At 37.5% G+C, this 13,546-nt stretch overlaps 1 protein-coding gene across 3 annotated transcripts; it reads right to left on the bottom strand.

Annotated features, from left to right (window-relative positions):
- Positions 1-1,593: 1,593 nt before the first annotated feature.
- On the bottom strand, positions 1,594-10,510 carry LOC311423350 (C-type lectin domain family 1 member B-like). 3 transcript variants are annotated; one of them, XM_084497248.1, is made up of 7 exons: positions 10,249-10,510; positions 6,886-6,984; positions 6,017-6,151; positions 5,072-5,229; positions 3,414-3,529; positions 2,357-2,551; positions 1,594-2,262 (listed from the first exon to the last, which is right to left on the bottom strand). In XM_084497248.1, exons 1-6 carry the CDS (start codon positions 10,337-10,339, stop codon positions 2,380-2,382), a joined length of 771 nt encoding a protein of 256 aa, XP_084353374.1. In that variant the 5' UTR covers positions 10,340-10,510; the 3' UTR covers positions 1,594-2,262; positions 2,357-2,379. The 3 variants fall into 3 exon arrangements, with proteins under 3 accessions (XP_084353374.1, XP_084353373.1, XP_084353375.1); XM_084497247.1 differs by having other exon boundaries at positions 6,017-6,160; positions 10,249-10,508; XM_084497249.1 differs by lacking the exon at positions 6,017-6,151.
- Between the last annotated feature and the right edge of the window lie 3,036 nt (positions 10,511-13,546).

Here is a 13,546-nt window from a genome sequence, read left to right as displayed (position 1 = left end):
TCCTGTGTAAATTTCAGAGTTTCCTGTTTGCAAAATAACAACAGAATGGAAATACACTATAATGACTGAGCTGTTCTTACTATCTTCTTGTGCAGATGGTAGATTTTTTCAGAACAGAAATACATCTGGCTGCATGTATATCTTGAGTTATGTTCCCCATATGCAAAGAGAAGGTATGAGGGAAAAGCTGGGTGTAAAGGATATTTTCAATTGGTTTTCCTATGCAGCCAAATACAAAAGGTGTAGCATTCAGTGTGTATTCGTGATGCCTTCATCATACCTCATGAATGCCTCATACTAAATATAGTGCAAAAATTCTTGTGCATCAGCCCTGAAAATTTTGACTTGGCACCTTAGTGTCAAGAGCTTTTCTGCAGATAACAAGAATCAAAATACGTCTGAGAATCAAATACATTTATGCTACTGTATTAGGCTGCAGTTTTCCAAAACTGTAACCTCTTTAGTCTTTGCAACAACTTCTCAAGCACAGAATGAAAATCTTTTGTGATAACTTTTATCTCACACAATTTTCATGAGGGAAAATAGGATGTAAAAGGCATTCTCCTGTATTATTTTCATAGATCTGAATTCAATAAGCAGCCTGCTAAATTATTATTATTATTATTGTTATTACAGAGCCACCCTTTAAAATAGATTCTGCTGCAAGAACAGAAGTAACAGTTTTTAATAAAGGCAATATGATGAGGTTTCACTGTCACTCTGTCCATTTAATGATCCAGGAAGGTAAAATTTCTTGTTTTTTCAGACTAAAATGACAAGGAAGATAGATGAAGATAGGAAGTTTTGGTCTACACTTGAACATAACAGATGTGTAAAAGTTATATAAAAGCTGTCAGAACAAAATGTCTCTATTTATTAACTAGAATGTGACCTTGTAAATTGCAATAGCTAGAGTTTATCACTTGGGAGGCAGGGGGAGTAGATTTTAGAAAAGTGAAACACACTGCTGTATACTACTGATTCAAAAATGCCATCACAACCCATACATAATAAGAGAATTTCTAATGTTTCTCCCTCTGTGAGCAAAAATTTCTTTTAAATACAGTCAGACAATGCACCTTTAAATCCTACGTTTCACCACCACTAGGATATGTTCTTTGCCATCTTCAGCCTTGCTGGACTATGTTTTTCACTTCAGTATGTGAACAACTGTAGGTAGGACACTGCCTTCCCTCCTTCTCTGGAGTGTTTTTGTTTGTTTGTTTATCGATTGCTTGAGTGTTTTAGTTATTGCTTTTTGAGAATAAAAAAACTAGCTGCTTCTGTTTTAGTAGCACAGTGCACTGTGAAACTACTCTAATCCCAGCTGCCTTTACAGTAACAAATATAGTTCCTGCACCACAGAGTGGTTTTGGACAAGAAGTAAGGTCACCTGAAAGACCAAGGCTGCAGAAAGGTACGATGTAGCTTTGTGGCTGCCTGTTGTGTGGACAGCTGTCAATCTCAGCTCATGTCTGTCTTTGACAAAGTCCCGTCTGCTCTTAGGCCTATCTCACAAATGAAGAAACATCCTAGAAACATCTTTTCTATTACCTTGCAGTAACTCTACTGTTAGAGAAAATAAAATCAGACTTATTTATTTATTTATTTATTTATTTATGACAAATTATTTATGGCAAAAGGCCTTTCATTAGCAAGAAAGGATGTGTCATGTTCAGGACAGCTTCTACATCAGATTTCTCATATACCTAGTACAAAGACCAAGAGAGACTCTGGGAAGTTACTGGGCAGAAGGCCTGCATTTTAACTGCAAAACACAGGAACAGGTACAACACAAATTGAAAGGAACAGCTATGAAATGTTACCACAGAGAAGTGAATGGTGAGTTACCATTATTTATACTGTTTGTGAACACCCTGGCCCACCTTTTGAGAATGACTGTGTTTGTGTGTTGTATATTCCATCCTAGTACTGTCAGACCAGCAAGACCTCAGAAGCGTGTCCTGAATGGAAGCATTTAATCCTCGTAGTTGGTGTTATGTTCCAACTACATAGTTCCAACAAGTGGTATTAGGACTGTTATCAGTGGATGGTGCTAGGAGCAATTTCTTTATGTGTTTGCCTTGATACTGTGCTTTTTTTTTTTTTCTTGGGCAACCACTTTTGCCCATTTTGTTCATCACTGAAGTTGGCTAAAACTGAGTAATAGTTTAGACATTTTGAACCTGAAAAAACAGACATGGATCACTGGAGCCCATCACAGTGTGTGTTTCCTTAATGTGAAGACATTTTTACATGTGTCTGAAAGAAAATGAAAATGGGAAAATGTATTAGGTCTGACCCAACATATTTAAATTCTTATGTGATAATTTTGAAAAAAAAAAAAAAAATCAACCTTGTTGAATATCTTCTAAACTCTCATAATCCTCTTGATCTGACAAACCATTCCTCTTGCTGGTGGTTGTTACGTCGCTGCAACTGGATGGCAGGCTTTTCACAGACATAGTAATCAACTGCTTCACATGCTTGGTTGTATATTCTATGATGGTAAATATATCCACAGAGGTGGGAACGTTGTAAATTATTTGTCCTATGATGCAAAAATCTTTATTATTTTATCCCATCTCATTCAAACTGTGCATTTTCACACTTTTCAGAAAGAGCTATCTTTGCAAGAAGTCCTCATTTATCTTTCACAAAGAATGCATAACCTCAACAAAGAAACAGAGTTTAGCAACATAATGCAATAACACCTAGGAGGCTGGCCTTGTCATGAATATGCCAACAAACACTCCCAGCAGACTGTAAGGCTGGATTCTAAACCTTTCCTGTACTTGAGAGTAAGAAACACTAATTGCTGTGTACTGAGTGTAGGATATCAGTTAAGAGGATACTGTCCAATAATGAAAAAGCAGGCTGGAAAGCAAGAAAAAAAAAATATTGTATTTCTGAAATAACATGTTAAACAGAATTGAAGTGATTCTAGAAAAATAAATGGTGCCTTATATTAAAACAAAACAAAACAAAACAAAATAAAATAAAATAATAATAACAATAATTAAAAAACAAACAAACAAACAAACAAACAAAAAAAACCAACACAAAACAAAATGCTTTTCTGTTGGAATTTTTCCATGTGTCCTCACTGAGGCAAGATATCAATTACAAGAGAAATGTATGACATTTATGGTCAGTCTGAAACTAAATTGTGAATAGAAACTGTCAGGCACCTTTTTTTCTCCCCAGTACTAGTGCCTAGATTAGCCTAGAAGCAGTCCTGGGTGAGGCCAAGAAAAATCTGAAATGGAAAAAGAAGACCCTGAATATACAAAAAATTGTGTAGAAGTTGGTTATCCTATGTCTTTTTGGTGTTAAAAAAGTGAGAGTAGCACATGGGTGAGGACCAAATTTATGTACTGCAGGAAATATCTGTCCACGTTATTAAAACTTACCAAGACTTTTGTTCTTCTGTAACAGTTGTGTTGTCTGCCCAGAACCAGCCTTTCTTATCAGCTCTAAATGATAATCCAAGCCAGAATGTTGTTCCAGGAAATTTTTTAACCAGTTCCTATACAGAGTAAGAATAATTCAAAATAGATATTCAAGACATTGTCTCAGAAGTTGCAAACCGTGATGGAAACTGCTCAAAGAACATAAATAATCACAAATTGCTAACCTATCATGACAAGTTCTGCTCTTAAAGGAAAGGCCTGCTATCCAAGGAGAGGTGATAGGAGAACTATTTTTAATCACAAAGATACACTTATGATCCTGAAAGACAATGTCACCCTTATCTACCTGATTTAAACCCTTTGAGGGAAATACTGAATCGCTGTTCTCCCTTTCAGTCGTGCATCATTCCTCCCCTTTTACTTTGCCCTTAGCATTTTTCATCAGTGAAAGGAAAGCTGCTACAAGGAACTATTGGGTTTGATTTATGGAACATTTACATGTGGCTGTAGCACCATTTACTAATTTCCAAAAGCTGAAACATGACAACTAGAGGAGATTTTACAGTTAGACAGTTAGTAATGTTTTCTTCTTAAAAAATTCTCTGACCAGAACAGGTAAGAAGGTAAACGGAAATGATGCTGCCTTTCTCCCTCCTACTTGAGGGAAATCTATGAAGATTTTTTTTTTTCTTTTTCTGTTGCTCTCTTCCTTCACTTCCCATTGTCACTCCTAGGGTGCTTCTCCATTTTCTTTTTTTCTTCATCTCTCTTGGTGCCCTGATTAAGAAAGGTAGAACAAACTGCACCTCTCGATCTTTATAGTAACCAATTTGGGAAGATGAGAATAAAGTTACTTTCTCTTCATTCTGGAGGAAACATTGCACCCTGCAGCTCAGAGAGAGGAGAATTGCCATTGTCATGTGTTGGAGTGTAGACAGGCCAAGCTCTGACCACTAGCTCTTGGAATATATTTTCTGCCTTCACTTCCAATGGGTGTGCTGTGATCTTGTGGTAAAAGCATTATTTCAGTCTACACCTGGCATTTTATCTTCCCAACCAAGTTTGTTTTCAGTTCCTAAAATGTTAAGCCAGACTTCAGCAACTCATTCCCAAGTGTTTTCATCTTATTTGAGAACATGAGACTAACTCTGGTGGAAAGAACTTTCACAAAATTGGGATAACTATGGTTTGTCTATTGGGAGAACAGGCTGAAAGAGGTTTTCACACTCACATCTTAGCAAATCCTCATAAGGATCCATAACACTTGTTAAATTAATGACTAAACAGACATAAACCTACTTTCACCAGTTATTCTAGTAGTAAGAGCCACAGCAAGCCATGGTAAGATGTGCTGTTGCTGACCACCAGCAACTGGAAGGGCAGCATTTTGTGGGGCAGTGACCAGATCTATGTCTTAGCCCTTCGCAGAGCAACATAACCACTGCAGAAAATTTCCTGCTCACAGTGCCATTCACAAAAATGACATGTGAAGTGCCAGGAAACTGCTAACTTCATAGTCCCTCTGCTGTGTAATGGAAGAACTGGGACTGTCCTAATGTACACGGTCTATGCCCTCTACCAAATTCATCAGGCTAACACTGCTGTTCTTGCAATAGGGCAGATTCTTTCACGCTAAAGAGTCAGAAAACAGGCCATACCAGCTTTGCCATCTCTTTTACCAGCAGAAGAGTAGAGTTTTGTGAGGAACAAAACCCATGACTCTGTTGCCATGTCTTCCGTTCAGTAGAGTGGTAGTAACACATATCACCATCACCTGGCCAATTCCAGTTTGTAGGGCAGACCACACAGTTTAGATCTGGAAAAGAAAACCATCACTCCATTGCTGCTCCTAGGCTGCCCTTAATCATTCTCGACCTGTGGCAACAAAATTCCTATAGAATGGGGATGTTTGCGACTGTCCTCATTCAGTCAAAGTCTCAGTGAGGTCCCAGAAGGTTTGGGTAATGAAAATGATGAAAACTTAATCACTGCCTATCTCATTCCATTAGGCCTTGAGGGAGATTCAGGTATTGCAGATGAGATTTATTTCGGGATTCTGCAATGGTGATTTCGCTTCATGTGAATGAACCCATCTGGATTCACATTTTAGTCAATGGAAAAAACAGGTGTGAAAAACATTTTTTGTCATTTCAGTTGTCTTTCTTGGCAGAAAATGGACTGTATCCTTGCACTGACAGTTTTTCTTCATTGACTAAGCAGGAGTCCTAGACAGTTAGTTTGTATGTTGAACAATATCTGTACAAATGAAAACCCCCTTCTCAACAGTCACAACAGGATTTCTTACTTCTCTGAATGTAGTTTCTGAAGGTAACTGCTTCTCTCACTGGCTCATTGTCAGATGCCACTTAAGTAACTGAGCTGTGACAAACTGATTTCACAAACAGTTCTACACTGGACACAGTCAGGAGACAGTAAACAAACTCTCGGGCTGTTTTAGCTGATGCTTCAGCACACATCAGCTCAGACTTTAGGATATTCGTGTCTTACCTAGGGAGGCAGACCTGAGTAGACACAGAAGACACATCTCATTTTCTTCCCTGTCATATTGAAAGGCAAAACCTCATGGAAACATATTAATTTACCATTATTTTGAAGATCTTTTCTTCCTCCCAAGCATAGCTGATTTCCAATTGCTTGCAGGATTTTTGAGAAATTTGCATGCAGATCATTCTTTGTCATGTTGAGGTCTCTAATCTGTGTCCTGTAATCCTTGGAACCTTTGGAAACTGAAACTCACAGTAAAAACTCCCTGTGCTGTTCACCAGGGAATGGCTTAGCAGGTTAGTAGGGAAAAATAAACAATATGAGAGATATTCCTCCCTGAACAGTTACTTGTAAGGGCTGTTGAGGTGGAGGACATTTGCATAGTGTATTTCTACAGTTATTGCTGTTTGACTAGTGGAATTCTATTTCTCATTTGAACATGAATTAATAAAAAAATCAGTGTCAATTTTAGCATATATTTCCATGGTATTGTTTTCCAGGCTCTGCTTTTTTCTAAAAACATGAACTTAGCTCTGGATCACACACTAGAATTGTTACAGATGTGAAATAAAGGAAACAGCCTCTTTACTGTGACACAGAGCTTTTTCTTTCCCTTCAGATCCAGAATTACTCGAACTTGTCAACAGGAAATTAACCCGTCATTAGTCAGTACAGCAGGATTGTGAACGCAGTTTTAAAGAGACCAGACAATGGCAGCCACAGAAAGCAGTTAATCTCCTATTCCAGTTCTTTCCACCTCCTCTCCTTATTGCTCACTTCCAGCCTCATCACATCTAGAAGAGAACAAAGATGCTGTGGCAAGTGGATATATCTGGGAAGGCTGACCTGCTGTTGTCTTGGTTTACCTGTTCTCAGCTGAACCAGAAATTGCATCTGAAGGAGATGTCCATCTGACATCATTCAGTAGCTTGAGCCCCCCAGCAAACAAAAATGCACTGGTACTTACATAAAATTGCCAGAGTCATCAGCCCCATCAGCAATGCCAGGCATATTGTGATCAAAATCAGGACTACTGGCCACCAAGAGTGGGATGAAGTGGGAAGTCCTAGGAATAATTCAGTCATGAATTGGTATTTTGATACTAAGGGAATGGTGAACACACATTAGCTTCATTAAATTCCAGAGATCTTTGTGACATGTTAGTTAATAAATCATTGCTTTCTATATTACGGTAGTATATTCCTGCTGCAGAGAGTCTCTGCACACAGTAGTAGATGGCCAGACAAGGTAAGAAATTGAGAGACCACAACAACTCAGTGGAGAAAGTGGACAACCTCAGTCCTTTACAAGGCAATAAACTGTGAAATCAAGGTATTGTGAACTTTAGAAAACAAATTACTGAAAGATGAAAACACATATGTAATATATTGTTGTGGCAATTTGTGATGTGCAATATATTTCTGTGGTAATCTGCTAAATTTGCATGCCATAGTAAAGTCCTGTGGCACTTCTTGGTATTTAAGGTTTCTAGCTAGTATTTCATAAAAATGGGAAAGCACTAAATCCAAGGCAGATATTAAGTCTGCCACAATACAAGCTTTGTGGACAGTTGCAAACAGCTTGACTTAGTACAATAAAGTCAGTTAAAAAAAAAAAAAAAGAAACATGGAGAAGAAATTGCTAGTCTAGAAAAGAGAAAGGTGGATTTAAAATTGGACAGTGAAGTGCTTAAGGAACAGGAACTGAAAGGATGAAGGAACAGGAGTGGAAACTATGCAGAGAAATGTGCAATCTGTGGTCAACATCTGTGGTGAAGCAAGCCCAGGCAGAATGTAATACAAGACCTCACACTGTAGAAACTCAAGCCGAGGAACTATAACAATTGAAAGAAATTCAAATACCAGATGTCTTGAACTGTGGCATAGTATTCAAAGTGTTGATCTGCTTGTGCTGCATCTAAGGAAGTAAAAACTTCCTTCAACATGCTGGCCATGATCCTGCTCATGTAGCTCAGTAGGCAGCTTACAATGAAAACATATTTGCAATAGTAAATCACTGCTGGCTCATATTTAACACCGCCATTCACCATAAATGTTCCAGCAGGGCTCTCCACAGCCTGACTGCTTCCCAGTTTGTATCACTGACTGGGATTAGTCCAGCCCCACTGCACAACTTCATGCTTCATCTTGTGGAATTTGATGGAGTGTCTGCTTACCCAGTCCTCAAATTTTTAAAGGTTCCTTTGTATTGAAGCTCTGTCATTTATTTGGTCAACCACTACCCCTGATTTAGTATCATTATAAATTTGCTGAGGACATGCTCAGTGTCATTTTTCAGGTTCTAGATTGAACACTATTGTTTCAATATCAGCCCCTGAGGTATTCTGCTTATTTCTAGCCACCAAACAGACATTCAGACATCACTTATTCCCCTTTGAGCCAGTAGTCTACACAGATTTCAACCCACCTAACGGCCCACTACCCAGCCTCTACTTCCTCAGCTTTAAAATGACATTATCAGTAAGAGACACTGACAAAAGTCTTGCTAAATATATATTACATCTTCCTCTCTCCTGGCTCCCACATTTCATCATAAAATACAACTCCACTCTAGAGAGGGGCTATAAACACTTAGTATTGTATAAAATTAGAAATACCCAGGCCGTTGACAAAAAAACACTTCCCTTCTGCATTATTTTGCAAAGACTGATCTCACAGGCAGTGAGCAATAAAAGGCAATTGGAGATAAAGTCTACACAGGAGAATCATACATGTGTGCTTTTCACTTCCTAACAAGACATAAGGATACATTGACTGCTGGCACGTATATTTTTTACAGTCAAGGTGCTTCTATATGTGTTCTGAAGCTGAATATTAGGTAACTGGAAAGCCTCAGTAGTAGAAATTTAACTCAATAAGGCAGGCTTATAAGTAGACTAGTATGAATTGGAGTTAAAGAACAAAAATAAATTGCTTAATAAATAAATAAATAAATAAATTCCACCCCTACAAATATACAGTTCCAGGCTGAAGACTGAGTGTTATAGCCCACATTCCTTGAAACATTTAAATGAAAAGAAAGATTTTATGGTCTGATCATGAGGTTTCATATATAAATACAAAATATTTTCTGGAGACCAGTATGAAGTAAGACTGAGGAGTAGTTTTAGCTTTGACTGTTTTATTTGAAGTATTGCCTTAAGAGTTTTTTTAAGTAAAAGTTCCATGTAAAATACTGTGCAACCTCACACTACTGCTGCTACATCTGGCACAGCCAAATGATTCTTGGGCTAGGTCCTCCTTCCTCTACAGTAGGCCTCTTGTGGTCCCAGAATGGATATATTTATAGATTGTGGTTTTTTTTGTTTGTTTGTTTGTTTTTGTTTGTTTGTTTGTTTGTTTTGTTTTTCTCTTTCCTTTCTTCCCCCATTTTGATGCTTGTGCCATCTCAGGATGGGGCTTTCTCATGAAATATATGTTTTCCACTCTGGGACACTGTAGGAGTACATCTGGGGACATGTGAGGATATTGCTGTCATCAGATGTTAAAGAAAGAGATTAGAGCTTAATGCAAAGACAGTTAAGAGTTTTTATTGTTGTTGTTTTTTAGTTTATATGTTTGTTTTGTTTGTTTGTTTGTTTGTTAGCCCCTGAATTATATTTTGGAAATATTCAAAACTGTAACTTAAGGAACACTGCTATTTTACAGAGTTCCCTACAAAATTCTCTTTAAATCACAAGTATCTTGTCCTCTTGTCTGTAAAACTCTGCTCCCAGAGCCTGACTCCACAAACAGTTTGCGCTTTATATGTCTTTTGTGCTCATCAGCTACATCATTCAAATCAAGAGCTCATCTTCACAGACACTTGTAATCAATTTGACACAAATTAAGCAGAACTCCCAGAATTTAAAATACATTCACTGCTTTAATAAATATAACCATTTCAGAGACCACTGCATTAATTCAGGCTAGAACTTAAGGAGAGCAATCAAGTCAATTAAAGTTATTTGATTTTTAAACTGGAATGTAAGCATATGAAGGAATTAAATGGATCTGATAAACTTTAAAAATTTACTTAACACTTTTTGAGGTTTAAACAATTAGAACTATTTGTCAAACTTGGTATAACTCTCAGTAATATACATTTTCATTAAATAATAAGTTAATTGTTTGAGGTACACCTTCCAAACTCTGAAAAGTTCAGGTAGAAATGAAAGCAACAAAAAACAGAACACATGTATAACTAGTATAACTCTTCTAAGGGTAAAAAAGCTAACAAAGGCCCATTAGGCATGCAATTAAGTTAAAAGTATTCCCCATTCTATCTACATTAGAAAGAATAAATCATAAAAGCTTAATAGATACTATACCTTTTTCCTTAGGAACTTCAGGCTCTGGGACATTATCCAGCTCGTAGCAGTTTTCAAATTTCAGATTGGCATATATTATTTCATCTGTCATAGCTGGTAAAGCTGAAAAAGCATCAGAACAAAGAAGAAGAAAAAAGAACTAACATTTGCAGCTAGTGAGCTAGGAAGAAAACCTACTCCTTTGCAGGGTCTCCTTATACTAGCAGACACAAATGAAACAGCACAGACATCAAAATACATCTGAACTTCCTCAGTTTGGATAGTGCCAAGCAAAAGTTCCCCTCTCACTGATTGCTATATTCTCTTTCTTCCTCTTTACCTCACTTCTACCCTCTCTGACTGTCATATATTTCTTTCCACTACTGAAGAAAACACAGATACCTCTTTATAATACATCTGTTTTTATTACAACTTTGTTTTTATTAGAACTTTATTTTAGGAAGATAGCATTTAATTTCGTATTACTTCAGGTTCAGCCGTGAAGCAAAGAATTGAATAACATGTTTTAAACCTTTTGGCTGTCCTTTAATTTGGGAAGCTGTATTCAGCAGCAGAGTTGTGATCATGCTTTATTTTCTGTATCCTACCAGAATGTGCCAATAGTAAACCAGAATGTAAACTTGTATCTTAAAACTGGCAAGCTGCACTGTTGTCAAAAAGAACTAAGCACTTCTGTTTGATGTTGGAACCTCATCTTAGATGTTTCAGACTAGAAACTACTGAACTAGAAGGACCTACTGACAAGGGCCACATCTTAGAAGATATTTACTTTTGCTCAGTAACCTGACATATTTTTTTTTTCCATTTTTGGAATACATTTCTTCACATCTCATTTCTTTTCCAGATCAATGATATGAGGAAAAGCATACACTAACACTCAGATTTTGAGTCTGCACAGTGAAGTGATTCTTCAGGAAAATAAGTTTCATAAATCTCCCTCACAGGAATGGACACAGCTGTAGAAACTACCTTTCTATGAGGTGAACTAACAGTCCTACAGGGGAAAAAAAGTAACAGGGGGACCTCGTTAGCCAAGGAGGGAGCTCACATTACATTTTATGAGAAATTAGCCAGCTGCTCCATTGTTTTTTCCCCTGGGTCCACTGTTCACTACACTTCTCTGGAGAACAGTGATTCTTTGATATCCTGATAGGGCAGTGTTTTGCTGTACTATTTCCAGGGAAGTTGTGGAGTGTCCTTCTCTGGAGATATTCAAGGCCCGTCTGGACGCCTACCTGGGCAACCTGCTCTAGGGAACTTGCTTTGGCAGGGGGGTTGGACCCAATGATCTCTTGAGGTCCGTTCCAACCCTACAATTCTGTGATTCTGTGATTTCTATTATCCAAAAACTGTCCTAGGGCAAAGTTTGTAACAGCTGTCATAACTAAGACCATAAGACAATGCCTTCTAGAGCAACAGCAAAACATATAGCTGATACTAAAATGTCAGTGATTCTAACTAAAGCAGAAAGGCAGATAGGTACATGCTTTCATGAAAACAGGAACAGGAGAATAGATTACTCACAGTGTTTTAACCCCGGTACATTACATTGTTTAACACTGTTGCAGTTGTGAAACTTTGCATGCACATGTTGAAAACAGGATGACTGGAGTTGCTGGTACAGTTTGTACAATTTAACAAAAATGAAGAACGCACATATGGTACCACTTGATTGAATAACCTAATGGTCATGATGCTTATGTACACTAATCTATCCCTGTTAGGAGTGTAAGGGTTAAAAAGATGAGCAGGGAAAAGAAGTATCTCTCCTTTGTACTTCTGGACTCACACAAATGAGATTTTAGTCTTTCATTTTTCCTTTTACATACTATGAAAATTAACATAAAAATTATTCTTTTTATCAATGCTAAAATCAAAATGAGCAGTCTTAAAATAAATAAATAAATAAATAAATAAATAAATAAATAAATAAATAGATCTTTCGATTGCTCTGTCAGCTGTGTAATTAGAACATCCAAAAACTATATTTTAAGATAAAATATATAAAAATCAGCCAAGGTTCCTGGAAATCAAACTCTGCTTGTGTTGCAAATGTACTTATATTAGATTAGCTAATTAAATGGTACTGATCTGATATAGAGAACACATCTGGAACAATTCTGAACAATTGTTGTAGCGAATGTTGTCTCAAACTTTAATGAGGTACTTCAGTGAGAACATGAACAACTTTGTTATTCATAAGGAAAAACATAGAAAATCAACCTGATCAGTTTTTTTTTTCTTTTTTTTTCTTTTTTTCCTGCCTCACAGAGACGGAAACAACATTGCTTTTTGGCTCAGCTCTGGCCAGCAGTGGGGCCTTTATCTAACATGGGGCAGATTCTGGATTCTTCTCACAGAAGCCACCCCTATGGACCTCCTGCTACCAAAACCTTGCCACGTACACCCACTACAGTTACATTGTTAGGAAACTTAGAAGTTTACTTTCCTGAACCATGTGAATTAGAAAAGGACTTGCCAGAGAGTGTATCAACATGCAAAAAAAGGATGAGCTGTCTCCTCTTATAGTGCAAGGAAGGTATAGACTCCCACTGGTTCCTATTCATTTGTCAAAAAGGATATTTATATCCTTACTTGGGGCTAAAGTCTCTATCACAAAAGAAATCTCCAGCGCCCGAGTTGCTTATACCCATTGTATGACCTTGGTACAGAAAGAAAACAGAGAAAGCAATTCACAGATAGGTAAAAATGCCAAGTAGACAGAATTGAGCTATCCACTGAAAAGAATGTTTAGACAAACCAGTTCCACAAAAAAAGGAAGTATTATTATTAAGCAAGTATTCAAGTATTGTTGTATTATCTTTCAAAACACCTGAGAAGGAAATGGGACATGAAATTGTCTTCTGCAGACACTTTTGAAGAGGAGGAAGTAATGACCAAAATGAGTTTCTTCTCCAGGACTGGGATGGTTTTCATCTGTGAGCCACAAAAACAAGCAGCTGTGCAAAGGGAAATAAGCATCAGGTGTTGGGGCTGGATCCCCTTGTGTATGTGGCTTCTGTGTTCCAGTACTTGACATATGATGCTATAGCCCTGGATAGGGAAATTTCCAACCATAACAAGGAACGTTTCTCCATGGCTTATTCTCCAGGCTGTCAATAGAGGGTCTGAATTTAAGAAGCTCCTGGGAGAAATCACGTTCTGCAAGATAGGGGCACACCAAAGAAAGAAGTCAGTTGTTTCATTTCCCCAAAAGAGGAGTATTAATAAATCAGCCATAGTGATTGCATGTGGGAGTGTCACCATTAAGGAAGAATCACAGAATCACAGAATCACA

The sequence above is a fragment of the Aythya ferina genome (assembly GCF_964211825.1).
Source record: "Aythya ferina genome assembly, chromosome: 1".
Taxonomy (NCBI): Eukaryota; Metazoa; Chordata; class Aves; order Anseriformes; family Anatidae; genus Aythya; species Aythya ferina.
Note: the sequence above shows the minus strand (reverse complement) of the source record. Positions and strands in the feature narration are given on the sequence as shown.

Coding starts and splice junctions, on each gene's coding strand:
- LOC311423350 (XM_084497247.1), bottom strand. CDS start 10,339: ATGACAGATGAAATAATATATGCCAATCTGAAATTTGAAAACTGCTAC. Junction 5,230..6,016: donor AAAAGATCTTCAAAATAATG/GTAAATTAATAT, acceptor TTTCTTTTCCAG/ATCTAAACTGTGTGGTCTGC. Junction 3,530..5,071: donor TAAAAGAGATGGCAAAGCTG/GTATGGCCTGTT, acceptor TACTCTGTATAG/GAACTGGTTAAAAAATTTCC.